General features: G+C 34.1%; 4 protein-coding genes across 9 annotated transcripts in view; 2 read left to right on the top strand and 2 right to left on the bottom strand.

Annotated features, from left to right (window-relative positions):
* The window catches only part of LOC109043284 (inactive dipeptidyl peptidase 10), a 445,954-nt gene extending 445,390 nt beyond the window's left edge, over positions 1–564 (top strand). For all 4 annotated transcript variants that reach the window (XM_019060431.2, XM_019060429.2, XM_019060428.2 and 1 more), the window contains one exon: positions 235–564. The gene's annotated coding sequence lies outside the window, so the exon portion shown is untranslated. The remainder of the gene's footprint in view (positions 1–234) is intronic.
* A 466-nt stretch (positions 565–1,030) lies between these two features.
* Positions 1,031–10,352, bottom strand: LOC109043287 (JIL-1 anchoring and stabilizing protein). Its single transcript, XM_019060434.2, has 2 exons — positions 8,413–10,352; positions 1,031–7,131 (listed from the first exon to the last, which is right to left on the bottom strand). Exon 1 carries the CDS (start codon positions 9,905–9,907, stop codon positions 8,474–8,476), a length of 1,434 nt encoding a protein of 477 aa, XP_018915979.2. The 5' UTR covers positions 9,908–10,352; the 3' UTR covers positions 1,031–7,131; positions 8,413–8,473.
* A 135-nt stretch (positions 10,353–10,487) lies between these two features.
* On the top strand, positions 10,488–15,062 carry LOC109043288 (uncharacterized). Its single transcript, XM_072297668.1, has 4 exons — positions 10,488–10,739; positions 11,799–12,009; positions 13,050–13,226; positions 14,470–15,062. The coding sequence occupies exons 2-4, from the start codon at positions 11,819–11,821 to the stop codon at positions 14,597–14,599; spliced, it is 498 nt and encodes a 165-aa protein (XP_072153769.1). The 5' UTR covers positions 10,488–10,739; positions 11,799–11,818; the 3' UTR covers positions 14,600–15,062.
* A 1,818-nt stretch (positions 15,063–16,880) lies between these two features.
* Positions 16,881–22,401, bottom strand: part of Cow (Proteoglycan Cow) — a 190,331-nt gene continuing 184,810 nt past the window's right edge. For all 3 annotated transcript variants that reach the window (XM_019060483.2, XM_019060484.2, XM_072297667.1), the window contains exon 11: positions 16,881–21,174. The gene's annotated coding sequence lies outside the window, so the exon portion shown is untranslated. The remainder of the gene's footprint in view (positions 21,175–22,401) is intronic.

Below are 22,401 nucleotides of genomic sequence, written 5' to 3'. Positions count from 1 at the left end.
TGCGAAGTTGGAATATCAACACCCTCGTGGGCCTGTATGCATCCGGTTTCGGGATCGCTCATCCATTTTGACAATTTTATATTGGATTGATGCTGAAAGATAATTTGCAGTGCATTGTTTTCTTTTGTTCCAGGCACTAATAATATTACAATGTACTTGTGTATTTTTTTTTCAGTTTAAGGAATTTTTCACCTTCTGTGGTTTCACTGAAACTTTTTCTCCTCTCTGTTCCAGATTTTATGCCTGCAGCTCTATTGTGACGATTCATGCTAACGTGAATAGGTAATTACAACTTGTACATGAAAAGAAATTTTTCTGTAAATTTTGCTCTAGTAGGTAGTTTTAAGTCACAAAGACTGTTCGGAGAAAGCAAATACTTAGTCATATTTCTCTGAGTATTTAAGATGAGTAATTAAGTGTTGATATATGTGTTATAAGAGTTATTTTTTATACTTACATGTAACAAAGCTTCACTTTTGAGTCGAATATTTAATGTGATAAAAATTGTTGAATGTTATGTTATTGTTTTATAATTGATATTTAAATATAAATGTTCTCAACAAATTGTCCATTGTTTTTTTTTCTGCTTTTTATTCATTTTATCGATCTCGACCCAGAATAATAAGTTCCCGATGTCGTATTCCATTGAGTCTATTTTTGTCTCTGGGTAAGAAAAAATCCACTGTCACAAAAATTTTGAATATTAAAATTGAGTCTAGAGGGCCTCTGACCCAGTGGGCTTGTAGGGGGTGCCAAGTTCCAAAACTTAAGGAAGGCTAGACAATTTCGTCCATTTTGCTCTACAACACACGATTTAGATATTCGCATTTTTCTGCTTCGAAAATCGATCCATTTCGGTCATGATGCAAATAGACCAGCACCAAAATTTTGAAAATTAAATTGATGCTACGAGGATCCTGACAGCCTTGGGCGTATAAATATACGCTGTCAGGTTACTTCTGCAAAATCCTTTCTAATTGCTGTAGTCAACTTGTTAAATAGATTAAGTGGATAAAAAAGTAAGACATGGTTTGATAGGAATCGCATTTATTACACAAATAAATCTGAAGGATAGAAATAATTCGGCCAACAAGATATCCACAACTTCTAAAATTTAAATAAAAATAATGAGGTGTGATGGATGACCAATTAATAACAAACCATTGAGAACCTTCATAAATGTACAAACATTAAAGTTAGAGGAAGAAAACTGAAAAGTCGACTCAAGTGACCTCACAAGAAAAGGATCAGAAACATTTGCCTCTGTTTTAATGAGTTTCATAAGGGAAAATAGTTGCCATTAAGCCGTAAGATGCAAGTTTAAGTATTGGTTTTTACATCTACTACACATGGGATTTGCGCTCAGTATCCTTAGCACTTATTGTTAGCAGCATACTGCTGTGCTCAAGACTGATCAGGAGCTGTAGCTCAATAATTCAACAATCACTATTACTTAAACCGGGAATTACATGTTTGAGAAACTTCTGAGGCTGACTGAAAGATATCCCACACAGTTTTTAGGGTCGCCCATGAATTCAGTGATAAAAACTAAAACGCGTAAGTTTAATTGGCGACTTCTTGGAGGCTGTTCATAAAATACGCAGCGTTTGGGGGGAGAGGGGGTTGAGAAGAGGGTTAAACCATTTACATCTTATATGTTCAAGGATATGGACCTATAAGACAAAAGCGATATGAGGGAGGGGGTCAAGAAATCCAAAATTTAGCATTTTGTATTTTATGATCAGCCTCTTGGTAATTTAAAATAATTGGATATTTTCTTGCAAAACCCACACTGAGATTAGAGGTCATTGTAACTTACCCTCCCCTTGTTGGTCAGTCATTATACATAATGATAAATGCACGTACCTGACATTCGATTGCAAGGTGCATAAAAAATAATATTAGTTTATGAGAATTAAGCGTGGTGACAAGAAAAAAAAGACAGTGCCTGCGACCATTTTTTCAATCATGAAACTATCAAATATTCAGTCATTCAATTTAAAAACTAAAAAGAAGGTAAAGTACAATCACAACAACATGAAAAACCAAAATTTCTAAAGTTGAAACTTCGAAAAAGGAAATATGACAAGTCCTCAAGTTGCGGTAAACTTCTTGTACTTTTCCGTTACAATATGGTAAGAGATAATGGTTAAGATATAAACTTTTTCTTACCAATTTTATTGTAGGCTCTTCATTCTCTTTAAAGAAGATGATCTACTTTGCCAGGGATGGCTGTGTTTTAAAAACCTGACAACGGAGGCAAACCTGAAACAGCCGCAGTTTGAGCAGAAAAGAAGCTGTTCAGTAAAATTGGTAAAAAAAAGTTTATGCCTCAGCAAATCGATGAAAGCCGATAAATTTAAACAAAACTCACCCGACTGATGAGAGACAGTTGCATAAGAACAAAAAGCCTTTAAGAAGAATTTCAGAAAACAACCGTGCACAGTGGCAAATAATTAAACAAAATTCCTGGTTCCAAGTTTTTTTCACATTTTATCAAAATTTTTCACGACCTGTCTTCAAGACAACATAAAAAAGTTCAGAAAAATAGAAGACCCTGGAGGAAGAGTCATCAAAGATGTGAAGTGTCAATGAAGTTCAATATAAAAATATGCACTCATTCAGTTTCGAAACTGAATTAATTTCTTTTAAAAAAATAAGTAGGTATTAGAGCCCTCCTCAATTATTGCCACAAAATTGTGATTCTTCCAAAGGAATTTTGTGGCTTCAACTGAAGGGAAATTCATGCAGCACTGTAAGGCTTTAACCCTTCGATGTTGACTAAAATTTAAAGATTTTGGCTGGGTCCATTTCTTTATCAGGTGGATACGTTTATTTGTTTGGCTTTTTATTCTTCGGTCCTGATTTTTTGTGTTTATAGGATGACGATGATCTTTTCGGACCTTTCTGGTCCATCCTCCGGTCCAAAATGATCATCATCATCTTATAGACACAAAAAATCAGGACCGAAGAATAAAAAGTAAGCCAAACAAATAAAATTTAAAGAATTAAAACAAAGGAAGGTGTTACGATAAAAATACCTTCTTCAGAATGTTGTTAGCTTTCAAAAACTTAAAATCATAACTAATTCAAGGTAGCCCACTTCTAGGGGGGGGGGGGGGGGGGGGTACATCTTGAGAACATAAAGGGAGAGCTTCTGGAATTATTAGAAAATAACTTTGTAAAATAAGTTCATTTATAGATCGCCAAGAAAACCTTGATGAATAAGAGCGCAGTGCTGACATTATGTTAAAAATTCAGAATATTTTAGAGCACTACCTACGGTTAAAAAAAAGCAATATACATTCCTATGTCCGTGCTATTACTGTCATTTTGCATACTTTTTTGGCAGGGCAACAACTGAAAATGAGTTTGCAATTCAAAAAGAAAATGTTGGGAAATTAATTTTGAAATCAATGGAAAGCTTGCATTAGCACTGAAAATAACCGATTGAGCAAAACTGCATGAACACATGAACCTATATATATATAGGTACATTCAACAAATGCACAGAAAACTTGGTAAATTCTCAACAATTTCTTTGCAAGCATGACTGTTGTTCTATTTGCTTAAGAAAACCATTGTTAAAGAACTCAACGAAAAATATACATTTCTTATGGAGATATTGTTGAAAAAAACAACTTATTATTGAATTGTACAGGATATAGCGTTAAGAATTAATAATAATTCAATTAAGCTACGATGATTACAAAAAATACAGAAGAAGGAGAGAGAAAGAGAGATAAAATGATACAAATGAATTTATTTAGGGTGCAGAAAATCCTCAAGACAGAAGGTCACTCAAAAAAGTTTATTGGGTGTATGTATGGACATAGCAAAAAGGAGCCTTAAGGCAAAGGGGTTAAAGTCGGGCAAACCATATTTCACTGTCCATAAAAATTGGCTCCGCAAAATTTGCTGTTAAGAACTCTGAAGACTTTGGGAGTGTTCAAATCATATTCTGAAATCAAGAGTTTTCTTCAGAGCAAACGATAATGATCCTATTTTTAAAGACAGAGTAAAATGGTTCCATCGAGTTTCACCCTTCACTCGCCGTCTCATTTTCTCTAACTTCATCACATTTTATTCTAAGTTACTTCTTTTGTATTTTTTTTCATTTAACTTACTTAATCCGGAGTTACCCATAAAAAGCATGAATAGTTCATGGCAAAATTTGAAAGGCAAAATGTAGAATATGTGAAGGTCACATTCTGTAACCCTAAGGATTAAAATAACAGACTTTAATACAAAGGCAGCGGCTCTAGTGATGGTCTCATAGAAATTAGAACAAAATTAGTTTTTCTTGATTAAAATACAAGGATCTACCCCACATCAAGAAATTAACACACATTAATACCGACCAGATTATTGTTACATGTGGCAACATGCAAAAACAACGAAAGGGTAGGAAACAAAATGAATGTGCCTGTTTAAAAATTAAGATACTTTTTGATAACTTGAGAAGGGATTTAGTTTTTGTTAAATATTTAAGAAAAAAATTTGCGCTTCCTTCAGTTGATACATTTTTTAAACGTATAGGAACTTGTGCTCCTTTAGAATCAGTCCTTTCTTTTTCATGAGTAAAAGCACATCAGTCAAAATTTAAATATTTCATTTGGAGACTTCTCCCCACAGAGATAAAGTCCTCAAACTTCAAAAAGTGAAGAGACACAAATATAGGTACAAATCGATAGCTCCATTTAAAAAACAAGTGTTTGAGAGGAGAAGAAATTAATTATTTACCTACATTTTATTCCACGATACCTCATCTCTCCATGTAAAGTGTAAAAAACTGTTGATAAATGCTTAAGGTTCAGCAGACTGCTTCATACTCAGTCTTAAATTGCTGAAAAAATTGTAATTTCACTTGCAGTGTGAAAATAATTTGCTCATTGTACGTCACTATTTCTATTCATGAGAGGCAGAAAATTTGCCTAAAATTCCACGGTTTTTTGTGAGCTATTAATCTGTACATCTTTCTACAATTCATTCATGAGTAGGAAACATGAAAAAAAAAAAAAAAAAAAACAGTGCTGCAAAAAAATTGAAGTTTCAAACTTTGAAGAACTGAGTGACTTCCACACCTTCCTGGTAAATTTTTGTTGGAAACATTGTTTGGATCTAGAGAAAAAGGGACTCACAATAATTTTGATCATTCTTGCCAAATATTTTTGTAAATTCAAGTGACATGAAAGGTTCTGTCCATATTTTTGAATAAAAAATTGAAGGAAAAAAGGAATAAGGGACTTGAAATATGAATGCCAACTAACAGAAAAGATGGATGACAGTTGGCAATATCTGACCCAAGACAATATTTTAATAGTGAAACAGCAGAAATGCGTATCCCAGTTTGCAGCGGTGCAGACCCTGTCATACTTCATTTTTTACATTGAAAAATACTAAACGTCATTTTTTAAAAACTTCAGTGATATTTTCTCTCGGTGAAGAATTCTCTTCAAAAAATTCAACCCATGATGTTTCCTGTTACATTCAGACTCCTATTAAAAAGTTAAATAAAAGCAGAGATTTTGATATACCGCGACCTAGTTACACATTTTTGCAGTTTTCCCATCAATTTGGGTTTAATGCCTCCATCTTTGAACAATTTTGTGCTTATTCTCAACACACCTCTTGTTCCTCGTGACAATAAACCTTTTCTTCAAACCTTTACTTTACAAATTTCTGGATATAAAACACTCCACGCAGCAAAATATTGGAGCAACTTTAGAGCCATGAATGTTATTGATTACAATAAGGCTAAGTAAAATATAACAGATAGTGTCATCCATTTTGTAACATTTTGCAATTGAAAAATGATTAAATACCATTGATAAATGGCTTAGAAGTTAATATTCGATTGTTTTATGTGATAGTTAAAAAAAATAAAAACACCACTCACTACAGAAATTAAAGTTGCTTAAAGTGTCAAGGTTAGCTTCTACACTCAAAGTTTTGGAATTTCACTTCATCATGAAACGCACATCAAAACTCTTCAAAGACTGAAGTGTACCAGGGCTGAGGCATATTACATACTACATAAGTCTTCAGACTTTTAACAAATTCATGGTCCAAAAAGGTATCAAAATGACTTTTATCAGATGATAATGAAGAGAGACAAGGTCAGGACATTTTGTCTCTACTAAGTAAGTTGAAAATTAATAAACGTCATTTTCCATTCAATTTTTATTTAAAAGACCAGAAAACCTCAAGACTACGGGGAATTGATCAACTCACTTAGTCACGAGGGAACATAAAAATATATGCCAATACATGTGCAAAGAATAATTACAGTTATAGAGAAATATATCATTCAAAATTAAAAAAACAGGCACTTCCATCGAGATTAAATCAGATGAGTGTTACATTATCTGTTGAGAAAAAAAGGACATACTTAACGCCAGAGCAAAGTTTTTTATACATTTTTTTTCCACATTTGCAAGAGTATATTTTTGAAAGGAAGCTGCTGCTTGATTTGGAAAAATTTAAGTCCTCCATCCTAAGGAAATGTACTGTTTTATTTGGAAAAAAAAAAAAAAAAAAAACAGCAGCGGTCCTTTGAAGAATATATGAGAACCGGCGATCATGTTACAGCCATTCTACTTTCAGCAACTTACATGATAATTTGCAACTATTATAATTCGAAGTTTCTTGCAAACAAGCTTCCTTATGAAGGAAATATTGTGAGAGAAAAACAAGACGATTTGGCATTTACCCAAGCCGCACATGCAAAAAAAAATTGAAAAACCTTTGCAAATTAATGCAATAAAATTGTTTTTTTCTCACCATGAAAAATTGCAATATTTTAGAGTCATTTGGGATAAAAAGCCAATTTTAAACAATCATTACAATATGTTCCAGGTGTGAGAAAGGTAGGTTGGCAATTCACAATGTAAAAAATAGCTACTTACTTCAATTTTATTGCATTAAATTTCGAGAAGCGGAGCCCCTCCAATTGGTGGATAGAGGACATACATCTTTGGCTCCTAAAGCAAGAATGCTGTAAATCCACTTCAGATTTTTCGACTTTTTCTCCGATTAGGTGTTCTATTGCAAGAAAACGTTCAGAAGTTAATCTATCGCTTTTGAAGAAGAACTGTGTGATGCTGCTGAAGACTCATGCTGAAACATGAACTGTGGAGGAGAATAAGAATTTTTGTATAAAAGCATTTAGGGTGCAAAAAAATTGCAAAACCTGGAATGGCATTATGGCGCTTTTGCTTCAGATGACAATATTGCAGTCTGATATTTCTTATAATAAACTAAAACTCCAAGTTTGCATTGAAGTACTATGTGCTTCAAACGTTTACTTTACAAATTTCTGGATAGAAAACACTCAACGCAGCAAAATATTGGAGCAACTTTAGAGCCATGAATATTAGTGATTACAATAAGGCTAAGTAAAATATAACAGATAGTGTCATCCATTCCGTAACATTTTGCGATTGAAAAATGAATAAATACTATTGATAAATGGCTTAGAAGTTAATATCCAATTGTTGTATGTGATAGTTCCCTAATCCAAATTTTAAGAGAAAGTTGAAGAACTTTTTCGAAACATAGAGTAATGATTTAATTTAAACCTAATGCAATAGCTTTCTGACTTCCTCAGCTGCCTGTAATTCTTGGATACAGTGAAAGTTAGCCTCCCGAGTAGGAATTAATTCAATTTTAATCATATTTCAAGTGACTGTAATATAGAAATGAAAACCAAGTTGTAAAAAGGAAACTATATTCAGATTAGAGAAATTAAACTCTTATTTCCGAAATAAATCTCGATGGTTCACTTAGAAAATACAGATCCCGTCTATAAAGAATTTACCTAATGACAGAGTCTCTTAAGAAATCAGGTTCAATGAGATACTGTGTGGAGCTCATTTAAGTTTCTGCTTAGACACTTGAATATCTAGAAAAACAAGTGTCAATAAAAAGTCAATGAGTAACTTCCTTACTGATGGGACGCCTAAGCTGCCGTGCTAGGGAAAAACACCGTATAGACATTTGGAGGTTCCCAGATTTCTCATGATAATATATCCATTTCTGAGGAAATATAGGTATAAGCATATTTCTTTGAAATTTTCAGATACTTCAAATTAAATTGCAAGTAAAGTCCTCTGAAGAATTCGGAGAAATTTATTCACAAGTTTTTCTGAAAATTTGTTATTTATCAGGGGAAATTTGGCATCGCCTGAAACTTGTACAGCGTTTTTCCTTGACACAGCAGTAAGACAGAAAGAGCTACAAATCTGTAGACTAGTTTAATAATTTGTCATAACTTGTCTAATGAGTCTGATTGATCTCATGTATAAACTGTGAACTATAAAGATAACTTGGGGTGCACAAGAAAAATACAATGCCCTCATTAATTTTGGACACGCAGTGAGAAAAAATCAAAGTTAAAATTTGGTGACATACCTGAAGAAGCATTATCACGACAACAAAAATAAGACTTAGTTTCCTTAGATTGTAGTAATGATCAGTTTTCTTGTTTTACAGTTTCAGCCGGCTGAGCGTCAGCCTCAGTTAGCCCGAATATATCATCTAGCGGCATTTTGTTTGTTTTCTTGTTGAATTCTTCAAGTTCACTTGTAAAAGTCTGCCAGAACGAAACTCCGCTTGGAATTGTGAACAGAGATTTAAATTTGTTGTAGACATGTTCGGATTTAGACCGAATAGCTGCCGATTTGACAGCAAATATTTCTTTCTCTGAATCACTCATGTCCCATTTGTGAATATTACCGATGTACTTCTTCAGTTTTTTGCTGGTTTCAACCACCTCAGGGTGTTTCTTCAACATCAGTGGATCTAGTTTCAATTCGAGCAGTTCATCTAAAGCACGAAGGCATTCATTTGGATTAGCTTTTGCTAAGCTTAAACTAGTTTTAATCCTACAATCAATATCTAATAATTGAGCTTCTGTTTTTAAAAATTCTAACTTGACTCTAGGACCTTCTTGGTTGTTCTTCGAAACTTTGTCAATCTCTGTTTTGAACTGGTTGTAGATTGCACCCAGATTGGTTTCCTTAAGTTTATCCAAGTTGACAATACTGGAATCGGTGATAGTAATTTTTGCTTTAGGAGTTGGTGTTTCCTTGACAGAATTACGATTCACACGAATTTTTTTACCATCAGGTGTGTTAGCGGTGATCAAATCCCCTTCTACTGATTCTACTTCAGCTGTGATCATTTTGCCAACAGGTTTATCCAGGTTAGAGTTGAGAGCTGAATTTTCATTGGCTGGTTTAGAAATAGACTTGCGTCCTTTTGTTTCGGCAGGTGCACTCAAAGCTCCACTAGTATTAGAATCATTAACACTTTCTGAACCTGGTTCATATAAGAATTTTTTGGGTTTGATTTTGCGACCCGAACGAGAAACAACTTTGACTCCTGAATTGGGCTCTGTTGGTGTAGACTCAGTGTTATTAATTTTCTTTGCCACAGGTAGACTTTGCCGCTTGATTTTCTTGGATTCTGGCTCACTAGATGATGAGTTTAAACTAGCTTTCCGTTTCTTTGAGGTTGCTTGTTTGCCTTTATCGGCATCTTCATCTATAACGAGTTCGCCTTCCGTGTCAGTGTTGTCATTATCAGCCTTCTGATCGGCTGAGCTGGATGAGGCCGCTGTTTTAAATTTTTTGCCGGGTTCAGACATGTCAGCAGCAATTTCTTCCAAAGCTTCAGCATAAAATTTCCTTTTCACACTTTTAGAGTATTTGGCTTCATTTTCATGGAAATCAAATATATCTTCTGCTTTGCAGACAGCAGTCTCTCGTGTTCCGTAAAAAAAGACATGGTACTTCATCTTGTTAGGAGTTTCATCTGCAAGACCTTCAACTCTTGCTGGCCAAGGGGGGTAACCACGGACTTTCGCAAAAACTTTATCATTAGGTCCAAACTTCGGTTTCGACATTGTAAAAATTGAACGAAAAGATACCTGAAGACAAACTGAGAACTGAACTAATAGAGCAAGAAGTGTCCACCCCAAGGGCTTGGTACAAGTTACACACAGCGATCTCCGGAAAACGCTAACACGAAAGTTAGTTAAACACACCACGAGCTTCCACTTAATTAAAACCAATTAGATATTTCTTGATAATTGAAAAAAGCGGCTACTGTACTTAGTGGTGTCGGCCTTCATTCAACTTGAGATGTTGAGGATCAGTTGACATGGATTGGGTTGGATCACTATGGAGGAATTCTGCTATCAGGCGTGTTGATTGTTGATGACCCGTGCCTGCAGCATGGAGCATGGACCGAGTACGTCGGCTATTTGCATTACGTTCTTAGTTGCTTCGCGCGTGGGTACCCATTTATTAGCCTATAAAATATTACCTACTATTGGATATTGCAAACATGTAAACTTTACAGTATTGCAAATTGCTGCCCTCGCAGGCGCACTTTGTAGTATTTGTCTGTCAAGTGTTTTTGGCGCGCCCCAAGCCTGAGCAGCACTAGCGCTAGAAGTGATGAACCCGGAAAGCTCCTCCGAGTCGGTCCTTTTTCGAAAAAACCATGTTAGGTTAAGTCTAGCTCATTAGTACCGGTACTACAATTAAAATAATTTATCTGATTTATAATCTGATAATCTACAAATAACCGTAATTTTCAGTGTTTTATTGTCAATATCATACTTTCCCTCAGTTGTCAACGCCGGGGATCAAGTGGATGTTATCGGTGTTATCAGCTCATACAGCCTATTCTTGGAAACCACAAAAACCTTGTTTTCAATCGTTTTTTATCAGGTAAAAGCTTATCTTTTGGTGTCTCAATTTCCTTTTACCTCTACTTTTGCTCATGAATTGGTCATTGCCTTAAGGTTTAGTTTAATTTTCATAAGAAAGGGTAATTTCCAACGACCACTTGCGTAGGCTTCCGAGTTGATGTCAACGGAAGCCTATAATTTGGTCCAGAGCTATCAGAATAACAGCTCACGCGTGCTTAGAGCCTAATATTTATTCATCGATCCCAAATTTGAAACTACCACTGAAGCCCACGGCATTTCTCTGTCAACTCAATTAGCGAGACGTCCGCAATCAGGTTTGTTCCTCTGATGCCAAAGATCTCACGATGATAGTTAACTGCAAAGGGAGACCCACCATCTCAGTCCTTGCATTTGCTTTTGTCGCTAATCTCCTGTTTTTAGTTTTATATCAAAGCCAATCTCCTGTCACATTTTAAAGGTACGCAAACTTACTTGGCAAGGACTCTGACTCTTTTATAAGTTTAAGGAAATTACCACCAACTAATTTCATCTACCACTCTTAAGATAATAGATGGGTAACTCTATGTAACTTGCTTATTTATGACACTTAGATTATTGGCCTCCTTCGTCCTCTCGGGAGGCAGTGATTTTAATGCACCAAATTTCAACAGAGCATTGGAAAATGATCTGAATAACGGTAAGTAAAATATTGTAGGTAGATCCCGATTTTGAAACCTCTCTGTACAGCGTCGGCTCCAGCACCTTCTTTCCCAAGATTCCTCTAGGAAGAATATGGGCATAACTAGACTCATTACATAGTACTTATCGGGACCATTTACTCATGATGAATTGTAGTTCCTCTAAATTATGCATGCCGCTATGTACTTCCACAACCAAGACCATGCTTCCAAGAGTTTCCATCATTATGAAAAGAGCAATTCTTTCTGGAATTACCTTACCAGAACTACTTACCATTCAGAAAATAATTTTTTTTTTTTTTTTGCTTGAACAATTATAGAGAAAAGGCGGTACACTGCGCTTAAATCAGTTTTTAATGCCTCGTTGAGATGTTTACACAACTTATTTTATTTGCTTGCAGGAGGAGTCTATAGCACAATCATGAAATTGTACCCCACAGAAGAAGAAACTTCGGAAAGTCGAAGGAATGAAGTTCCTAGAGTTCCATCTGCTAATCAGAGTGTGGATAGCCTTCAAACACGTCAATTTGTCCACAGTTTTGGAGAACTGGATCTGACTGAAGAAAACATGGACTTCCTCTTTCTTATTGTATATGATCAATCCTATAGAAGGTTAGCAATACATTCAAAGCAATTTAGAAGACAAGTGTAGATAACGGTACTTTCAGGAATACAACCAAATTATTTTGATTGCTTTTTGTACCTGATACAAGACATTAAACTGAATTTAACAAAATAGGATCGAATATATAGACCTGTTTGCATTAACACCTATTTGAATAAAAAAATTGACAGACAGTGTGCTTTTTCAGAAATGAGCCGAAAAAATTGGTTCCTCTCTACTCAACTTGGCTCATCTGTTATTGTTTCTTGAGACCTCTCCTACTTAGCTGGAGTTCAACAGAAAAGAATTGAGTCTATGGACACCTCTATGAAAGAACCTGTTTTCACAGGAAAATCATTGGCAGATATATTGTAGCTGATACAAGCGGAAAAATATGGTTCCTCTCTACTCACCTCAGTCCATTCAAGAGATGTAGTTATCGAGCTTACAGTCCTTGCCATAATGTATGAAATCTTCAATTAAATTTTTTTTTTTTTTTTTTTTTAAAAAAAATTACTGCAAAATTTTTAAAACTTGCAACAGATAAGTTGGCAGCTCTTTACTTTCCTTTTGGGAGCAACTGCGCAGCTGCTGTCCAATAGCAATCAAGGATTGACCGAGTTTGACAACAGTGTTGTGCGCTGATACAAAAAATTAATACCTTCCTTTGAGGAGCTATCGCTGAATTTCTCCACTGCCTATGATAGTCAAAAGTAAACAACTGCCAACTTCTCTAACGCAAGTGTCCGTCAGCTCAATGATGATGCCTGCTTTCAATAGTGTACTCATAATGTACACCCATTATGGAAATATAGGTACCGTTTTTTTCAACCCGTTGAGATTTATTCAAGTATGGTTTTTTTTCTGGATAAAATTTTTAGTCTCATGTTTTAACAATCTCCTAAAAATTCCACAATACATCTACTCTTCGAGAATGAAATAATTAATATTAAGTTCCATGAAAGATGTTATACCAGTGGAGAAAAAACTTCATGTTACCTTCTGAACATGTCTTCATCCAATTGTATGTATTTTTCCATTTCCCCAGGCATTATGTTCCTGAATTTGTTTCGCGAAGCAACGATACGATGGTCGTCTTGTGCGATTTTTTCAACTGCGGTGGAACAACAGGCACGGATGAATGGTTTTGTTACGGCATACCAGGCAAAGAAATATCCCTCAAAGACTTTAAAAATTATGCTTCTCTCATTGAAGAATCATGCCGGTAAGAACTTTGTAATTTACCCTCTTCTATTCCTGATTTTCTGTGTAGGCATTGCTCACAATAAACCCTGATATTTAGGTACTATATCTCTGCCACCTACTTTTTTACATTATGTAGTAAACCTAGCTTATAAGTCTCTTAAGCCTAACAGACTTAAGGACTTCATTTTGCAATTCAGAACTACAATTTCTGGCTCAACCATAAAAAAATACTCATGTGCATAGAAATACTAATGGTCCACACATTATTTCTAAATGGACCGAGAAATTGTAGTTCCCAACTGCAAAATGTAGTCTGTTTGTCATTTGGAAATTTTAAAAAATTTTAAAGGAGCTTGTCAATGGCAACATCTTATTGCTGAAACTACCAAAATGCGTTTCTCGATTGCGATGTTTCAAAACCTCAGCTCCTTTTTTATTTTTTCAAAGGAAGCCAAACTTACATCGCCGTTTGAAACCTCCACAGAATATTCTTCACTCAGAGAAGAGAAATCACTGAAGTCTCCAAGAAATAATGAAGAAAGATAAGTATGACAGGAAGTCTGCAACGCTGGAAACCAACATATCGACGGTGTAAGTCAGCAATAACATAACTGGTTTGCGGTGTCTGAAAATCTCTGCCTCTATGTTATTTTTTTAAAGGAGAACAAATTGAAGTTCCTTGAAGTTTTTGCCGAATTTTCTTTGCACGGAGAAGAAAAATTAGTTTGGCAGTTTTAAAGAGTTGCTGTTGAGTAGTTTCCCATTTAAAAAATAAAATATGACAGGAAGCCTGCGACATTGCAAACCGAGGTATGTGATTGCCACCTCACACCGTCGATATGGATTTCTGCAATTTCATCATCGATATGTTGCAATAAACAAACTATACACTACAAAAATTTTGGCAGTCTTCTGCATTGAGGAGTGTTCCTTCTCTGGCCTGTGATCTATAAAGTGTAAAAAACGTGAAACAGCTGAGCTGAAGCGTCAAGATTAAAAACGCTATATTTTCTAACTGCAGAGACTGCTACAGTAACATTTAGTGTGCAACTTAATTCAAGTAGATCATGGTTTTTTTTTTGTGAGCAAGAAGTTTGAATTTATGCATTGGGAAACGTTGATATCTTGGCTAAGAGTTATTTGGAGTAACTTTCGTTGCATTTGCGAATGCTTGCTATTTACTAGGTGGCCTTTTTTTAAGAATTAAGTACTCCTGTATGAGCAAATTATTTATTTTGTATCTTGATTTTTCTGTTGTCCAGGTACTACTTTCTCATAGAAGTAAAGCATGCGCCGAAAGGAAGCAACATCTGTTTCAAGGAATTAAAGGATGATAATGAATTAGTGCCTTTTTGTAGGAACACAATAATTGCAATAGTGAAGCCAGAATGAAGGCTGCATATGCCCTAATACCGGTGAATTTCAACAAATTCAACAGGAACTTGTGGTCAGATAATTGTTTGAAGGAGAATCCTAAATTTTTTCTCTCATCGTCAATGGTTTTTATTTTCTTTTTTTGCCCCGTCATTTTTCTAAAACTTTTTATGCTTGGTTTATTTCACGACTGTTAGCGTTTAAATGAAAAGTATTGAGTCAAATTTGGTAGCTAAAAGATTTTTTCTTTTTCAGAACTCCTCTTTTTTTTTTAATTTCTATTTATTATTTACTGTACATTTGTACATCTGTATAAAGAATTTAGTTTTCCACTTTTCTGATTTTAATTGTTGCTAAGTAAAGAGGAAGAAGAAAAATGTTTTACTCCACAATTTGAGCCGTGTTTTGTACATTAATTTCGTGATACTTTTTATATCTAGACTCATTCTTGTTTTTAATTAAACGGTTCTTTTGATCGTAACCTGTTGTTCTTTCTTCTGTTTCTCACACATGAGCATGATGTCCCAAATTTTCAACTACGTACATTCCCCAATCAGGGTATCTACTAGTCCGGAAAGTCTAGAAATAGTACTTATTTTAAAAGGGTGGTCTGGGAGTACTGAATAAATGCAGAAATTCCGCAAAAAGGTCAGGAATTTTTTCCTTCCCACCACTTGTGTTTTTTTATTACAGCCTGGAAAGAGTGCAATCCCATGCGTGTTGATTCTCAGAGTAGAATTTGCCTGCAAGATTGCGATGGTGTAGTCAGTCAATCTTCAAGCCATGAATGCAATTTTGTGTCTACATCATTTTTATCGCAATTCGAGCGAAATTTTCCAATTTTCGAAATATTTCGAATTTCGTTAAATGGAGGTACTGAAAGAGTACTCAATTTTTCTAGTTAAAAGGTACTGAATTTATCTGATAAGAGGGCACTGAGTTTCTTGGGAATGTACTGAAAAAGTACTGATTTTTCCCCAGCATGTTTACCCCAGCCTGGAACACCCTGTCGATGCTGAAGTTTTTACCCACTTGGCCTGGGTTATCTTGGGAAAAACTTGATGACTATCCCTAGTTCTGGGTATGAACATCGATATTTAATATTGAATTATGGACACATGCCATGGAACAGTAATCATGGCATCATTGTCTCGCCTCAAGATATTAGGACAAACAGTCCAGGCGCATGGTGCGGGCGTAGCTAAAAAGTGGGCTAGATGAAATTTTAGGCACACAGCTGCTTAAACTGTGTTATTGGGTCGCTGAATCTGAAGTTGTATCTCCTTTGATTTTTTTTTAAGAAAATCTAGCATACATACACATCATTTGCTCCTTAATTAAGTCAGCTATTGAAAACATTAGCTAATCTCAGGTTTCTTCCTCATATGCGTAGCCGCTATCTTGGGGAAAAAACGCCTTTTTAAGCCATTTGTTCTATCTGGCAAGGATTGCTCATCATGTAGATGTCAGATAACTGCGGATTCGGATTTAGCATCGGTCAATTGGAAGCTCCAATGAACTCGTGGAGCATTTTAGACCAGAAAACCGCACCCAGTGGGTCATTTCCAATTGGACCAGCTTCATCGCAACCTGATCAAAGAACTTTCGATTTTAACTCCGAAAAATTTAGTCTGTGTATAACCTGTGTCGATTTTTCTCGATTTTGGGCAGGAAACGACTTTTTGAGATTTGTGTCAAATTCTGTGTAGTTTGAGGCGCAGAATCGATTGCCCCCAGTCCCGAGACCTGCCAGAGCATCTTACGCCAAGAAATGAGTGTTTCTGATAAAGCATTTTTTCTTGTTTTTCGCTAATTAAGTGAACCAGCAGAGTCGTGGAGCTTTTTAAAATTCTTGTGACCTTTTTTTCATTCCAATAATTTTGACTGTCCACAAAAACAGGGATTTGTTTTGCGAGGAGAGAAACTTGTTAAGAAAGATTTTTATCAACCTCAGAATTTTAATTGTGTCGAAAAACGCTACAAAGTATTGCAAATAATAAGTTATGATGAGTTAAGTACCTTATTAAGGTTTTAGAGGGTGCTAAATTACATTATGGTCCTACAAGGGTTTAGTGTGGGCCTCAAACATGAAAGATAAAACTACAATAGCTTTATCATTAATCCACAACAAAATTTATTCCATCATAATTGTAGTTTGGTCGGTCTATGGAATTTTGAATTTCCAAGTTTTCTGAATTTTGAATTTTTTTGGAATTGAGTTCTCTTTTTGAGGATGCAATCATAATTGGAGGCTATGTAGGTGAAGAGATGACATGGTGATAAAGAGAACATGATAACGTTTGTGTATTACTAAAGTTTTAATGTAATAGTATATACAAGAAATAATAAAAAAATGAACAGAAAAAAGAAAAAAAGAGATATATTAAAGTGTTAAAATTGCCTAAATATTAGAAAGTAGGAGCTTAACTGTTACAAATCTAACAGACAAACAGTTACATAACAGTTGGACAAAAACAAATATCACTGAAAAATCATACTCCAGAAATTTTCATCTTATCTCCTAAATACTGAGCTTCCGATTAAGTTTCATGATGAAGATCAATGAAACTTCTATGCAAAAATAATTGCTATCCATAGAAAGCATTGAGAGTAAATGTTGAACATTAGTGAGAATACTGAGAACCTAAAGAAAAGAATAAGACATGAAGTGATTCTGCAGAGAGTTATACACAAAAAAAAAAGAAGAAAAAAACACTGTGAGATAAGAAAAAAAGCACAAATAACTTTATCGGTGCAGTGTTGATCAGTATTGATAATGCTTTCAATTTTTAAGTTAAGGAAAAAATGACTAGCTTCGTTTGAATTGTTGTAAAGTACAAGTCACCTTAAGTCTTCATACTTGCAGGTATGCTTGAAAACTATTGGTTTAATAAGCATTTGAGACTGATTGAATGGGTGATTTTCAAAACAACTTAAGCGCCAAAAATGAAAATATGCATAAAGTAGAAACTTTATTACATAATCCATCCATTTCGTATCTTAGATTAATTGAGAGTGCGATAATTTATTAATTTATCATTTCATAATTTTACAGCTTTGAGATTTAGAAGGAGTCGATTTAGACAGTCGATTTGGACATTTTCCACTGTTTCTTTTTCTGTTTTCTCATTGCTGGCACTTCAGTATTTTTGAGAATGACCAATTCAATTTTGATCTCAGGGCAAAGAGCTGCAGAAAACATGATTGCGTTATGAAATGCCTGGTATTTAATTATTTAAACCTCATATTGAGATTATTAATTTTCAACACATGCATTAGTTTGTACTTTCACCTGAAGCTCAACAAGGATATGAAGATCTCAATTTTTATTTTGATGTAGGACATCTTTCTTTTTGTTTTTCCATTCATAATAAAATTATTAGAAATTCCACAAATAATGAAAAACATTTCATTTGATAGATTTTTATAATACTGACAGGTTGAGGGCTATTAACTTGCGTTTTAGCACACAATCCGAAAAAATAAAACAAAAACTTTTGGACTACTTTCAAAGACAAAAAGTAAAACAAGAAGATTTCTGGACGGCAACATAGGTTGAAAAGTTTGGAGAGATTGACTTACCATCTAAGAATAAAATTTGGAATGTAAAAAGTAACTTATAAAAGATGGATGGATTTTATTACCTCACATTCAATGAGTATTATTTGGAAAAATAACAATTCTTAAACAGCAAAAACATCAAGTTATTTTGCATCAGGAAGAAAAATAAATAGGTGATGTAACAACTAAGCCAATAAATGCATTCTAATTGTGATGATTTTGAAACCAAAATTAAGTTCCTCCAAAACAAATGGAAGTGCCTGCAACAAGTCTGACAAAAATGTGTAAACTACACAAAATCCAGATTTGACAAAATTACTTTTAATTCAAGAAAATCGGTTTCCAAGGAGACAAAAGAGAGAGAGAGAGAGAGAGAGACTATGACACTGGATTTCACTCAAATTGAGTTATTTTGTGATAGCTTAAGATCGCTCCGATAAAGAGAATTATACTTTTTTTAATTTTTTTTTTTTTTTTCATTATTATTAACTTGATTTTCATGGAGTTTTGATCCTGAAAAAGTTTAGAGCTCTGTTTCAAAAACCAAGACAAAGTTATAGGAAAAAAACTAGGAGAAACATACAAGTGGACAGATTTTTCATGAGATGAATGAAAACGTTACTCTCACAACTTTCAGTTGAATTATTTCAAATGAACAAAATATGAAGAGAGATGGGAAAGAAAAATTTGATTCTTTCTTCATTAATTTAAGAGTAATCTTATGCTCATTTTTCATCGAGAGCTGAAGTGCACTCCACCTGACGAATGAGGTAATCGTTTAACGAACGTTTGAAAACTATTACAGTATTACTAGTGCTGTGGAAATGTGTTGCGACAGTGATTGAAAATTTAGGAGTCAAATACAGGATCTTTTGGAAAACAAGCTTTTGTTCTAGGATACAAGAATTGCATTGCAAAGTGATTCGCGATAAATTAAAGCAATTAACATGGCACTTATTGATGCAGGGCATCCTATGCGTTCAAATTCAATACTTGAGCGATTTTTCTACACGTTAAGGAGCTCAAAAAGGAAATATAAGTAAAATATTGAGTAAGTACTAGATAATACTGATGAGGACATTACTTTCAATAATCTAAGAATAAAATTACACTTTGGAAAAAGGAAAAGTACAACAAAAGAGGGAAACATACAAACCTAAAAATGATTTCAGATACATAGGTACAAGTACATGAAACAATGTGCCACTACGATAATACCTTGATTATCCGCCCTTCACTTATTCAGTGCTCCAGGTATTTGACTTGATGATGAAGCATCCCTGAGCCGTCAATATTTGTCTCTCGAACAGAAACTTGACAGCCTCTACAAAGTTAACCTGGCACGTTATCATGCATTGGTGGATGAATTTATTGGAACGCCCAAAGTATGAATCGGTTATCTTCGTTTTTCTGTACATATTTCAGATGGTTTTGTGTTTTAATGAATATTTGATTGAATAGCAATTACGGTATCAAGCGCAGGTTTTGCCACAATTCATTGGATAACCAAGGTACTATTGTATACAGTGATTCCTTTCTTTTACTTTTCCTGTTAAAATATTGAATGTGGAGCAAAGGGTTGAGTGTATTTTTTTTAGTAAAATACATAGGTGTACATACTTGATGGACAAAACAAAATCTCAACTGAATGATTTTCTGTTGTAGAATTTTTTTTTAAAAAAAAGGATGAGACAGTCTTGGAGAGACGGGATAAACAAAAGCTTGACAGGAAATAAAACGAATAAAAATTGATAAAAACGGAAAAAAAGGAAAAGTAATATTTTGATTCATAGCTAAGACAAAACTTCCATTTTTGTATGGCTATGTTCCGTTGGAAATGTTATTATTTTGTTGTTTGGAGATCAAAACTTGAACATGAATGAAACCAAATATTTGAAATGTGCAAATTCAACTGCAGACAGAATTGTGGCAAGACAGAATTAGTAAAACGAACCTTTTACTATTTTGTATATAAAGCTTCAAATTAATTCTCACTCATTTGCAGACAGTTTCAAGGTCAGCTTGTTGATCCTTATAATCCCATTCAGTCAATAATATTTGAAATTTACACTAATTTTATTTATTTGCTCAAGTAAACTTGAGCTATTTCAATTCTCAGGTTTATCTTTTGATTAAGTAATATTTACTTTATGTAAAAAAACAGCCTTTCGAGTTTCTTTATTGCTCTAAATTAATAAGACTTCTTTTACTCTGAGTGCTTTGATTATTTTATTATTTAAAATAATACAATGTTTTGGACAATTTTGAGATGATCATGAGGATATTTTTTTCAAAAGTCAAAGAGAGTTTTGAAAAATGAAAACGATGGCACATGCTTTTGTTCTAGTTACGATCCGGTTTAAGGGACTATTGACAGCAGTCTAAGAAAGTGCAAATGAACTTCAGACTTTCTCCACACAGAAACAGTTAATAAATAAATAGCGACAAAAAAGATAGGAATGTGACACATAATAATATTTACAGAAAAGTGCTGGAAATTTCTACAAATACAAGAGTAGGTAATTACTGTAAAAACATTTAACACAGAGAAACAGTTATCTAAGATATTAATGTTCATAGAAAAAAATTTAAAATGATACACACTAACTTTCAGTTTCTTAAAAAATGGCTTAAACTGAAATGATGCGTAGGGATCGGATTTGACATGTTACATGATTTAATTTTTTTTTTGGGTCAATATTACAAACTTAAAAATCTAAAAAAGCGCGTTGTTTCATGAAGTATTTCCCTTAATTATTTCGTACTCATTCTTACTGCGAAAAAAAAGAGAGAAAATAAAACTTATCCTGGATTTAAACCTAACAATTGCACAAAATTTTATTACTTAATTCCACCTTGTTTGTAGGTCTCGCTCGTTATTTGCATGAGTATATGTATTACTTGAGTTCCGCATCATTGAGTTGAAACCCTTGGACGTAAAACTACATACTAGAAAAGCAGCCATGCATTGTTAACGAAACAAAATGAAGAGAATGCTCACTGAAAGATCTAAAGCTCACTCAAATATTCACCTGTAAAACGAAAAAAAAAATACATTTTAGAATGATGCATGATTAAGTGTTTCAACTAGCAGATAATGTAGCAATCGTAGTTATGTTCGGAAAAATCTTCGATTAGGCTGAAACTTGATGCAGATTCCGATATCAAAGGTGAAATTACAGAAACGTTTATCTCATTAACGGTGTTTCAACATTTCTGCTTCCATTTTAAGAAATTAAATGAGACGGAAAGCCTACAACATCACAAATCAAGAGACCATTCCTGCAGTTTCAATGTGGATATCCTGTCAAAATAAATGGGCCACAAAATTTAATAAGATACAAAATATGTACTTTAAAGTGCAAGTTCTGTGACACAAGTTTTTTTAAAACTTTAGAAACGCATTTTTCACTCAACAACATTGCTTAAAAACGTTTACTCAGTGAAAGGAATGCACTAAACTGTTGAAACAACACGACTTTCAGAGGAATAAATAATTTCAGAGATTGCAATAAGCTCTAAAGTGACAGATAAAGGGTTTGCAGCAGATGCAGATACTTAGTGATGAAATTGAAAATATTGGAATTTTTTTTTTTTTAATTTTTTTTTATTTTTTATTTTTTTTTATTTATTTATTTTTTTTATTAAAGCTCACTTTATACCTTACATTGTGAAAAAATTCAGTACACAATCAGCAGTTTAAATGTGTTTGTGTCATAGGCTTTCATGTACTGTTTTCCTTAAAACTCTTTTTTTTGATGCCATATAAAAGTCATTTTCTGATTTCATCTGAGATCCCCTCCAAGTTTAGTAGAAGTTTTGTGAGAAATTAGTGTTGAGATTCTAGGGAATTCTACAGCAAAGCTTCAGTAGTTCATTCTTCAAGTAATGAAAAGGATAAATACAAAAAAAATTGGTCTTTTTATCAGCATATTCATGGCAAAAGTGCAAAATCGCATACCTCCATTGCGGTGTTTCAACATTTCCACCTCTATTATAATTTTTCCAAGGGAAACAAGCTAAATTTCTGGCAAGGAGAATATTCTGATAGGAGAGAAGAAAAATCACATTATTTTTTAAGAGAATACATTGAATAGTTTTCCAGTCAAAAAATAAAGAATGACAGTGAGTCTCCAACAAAGCAAAACGGAGATGCCTGGTTTCGCGCTTTGGCCATCGATGCATCATAATGTTAAGATTTACTGATTTTCCACTCATTATTCTTCAGACTGGTTTTGATAGAAGTGCCACCTAGAAGT

The sequence above is a fragment of the Bemisia tabaci genome, chromosome 3 (assembly GCF_918797505.1).
Source record: "Bemisia tabaci chromosome 3, PGI_BMITA_v3".
NCBI lineage: Eukaryota > Metazoa > Arthropoda > Insecta > Hemiptera > Aleyrodidae > Bemisia > Bemisia tabaci.
The sequence above is the reverse complement of the archived record's forward strand: the minus strand, read 5'-3'. Positions and strand labels throughout refer to the sequence as shown.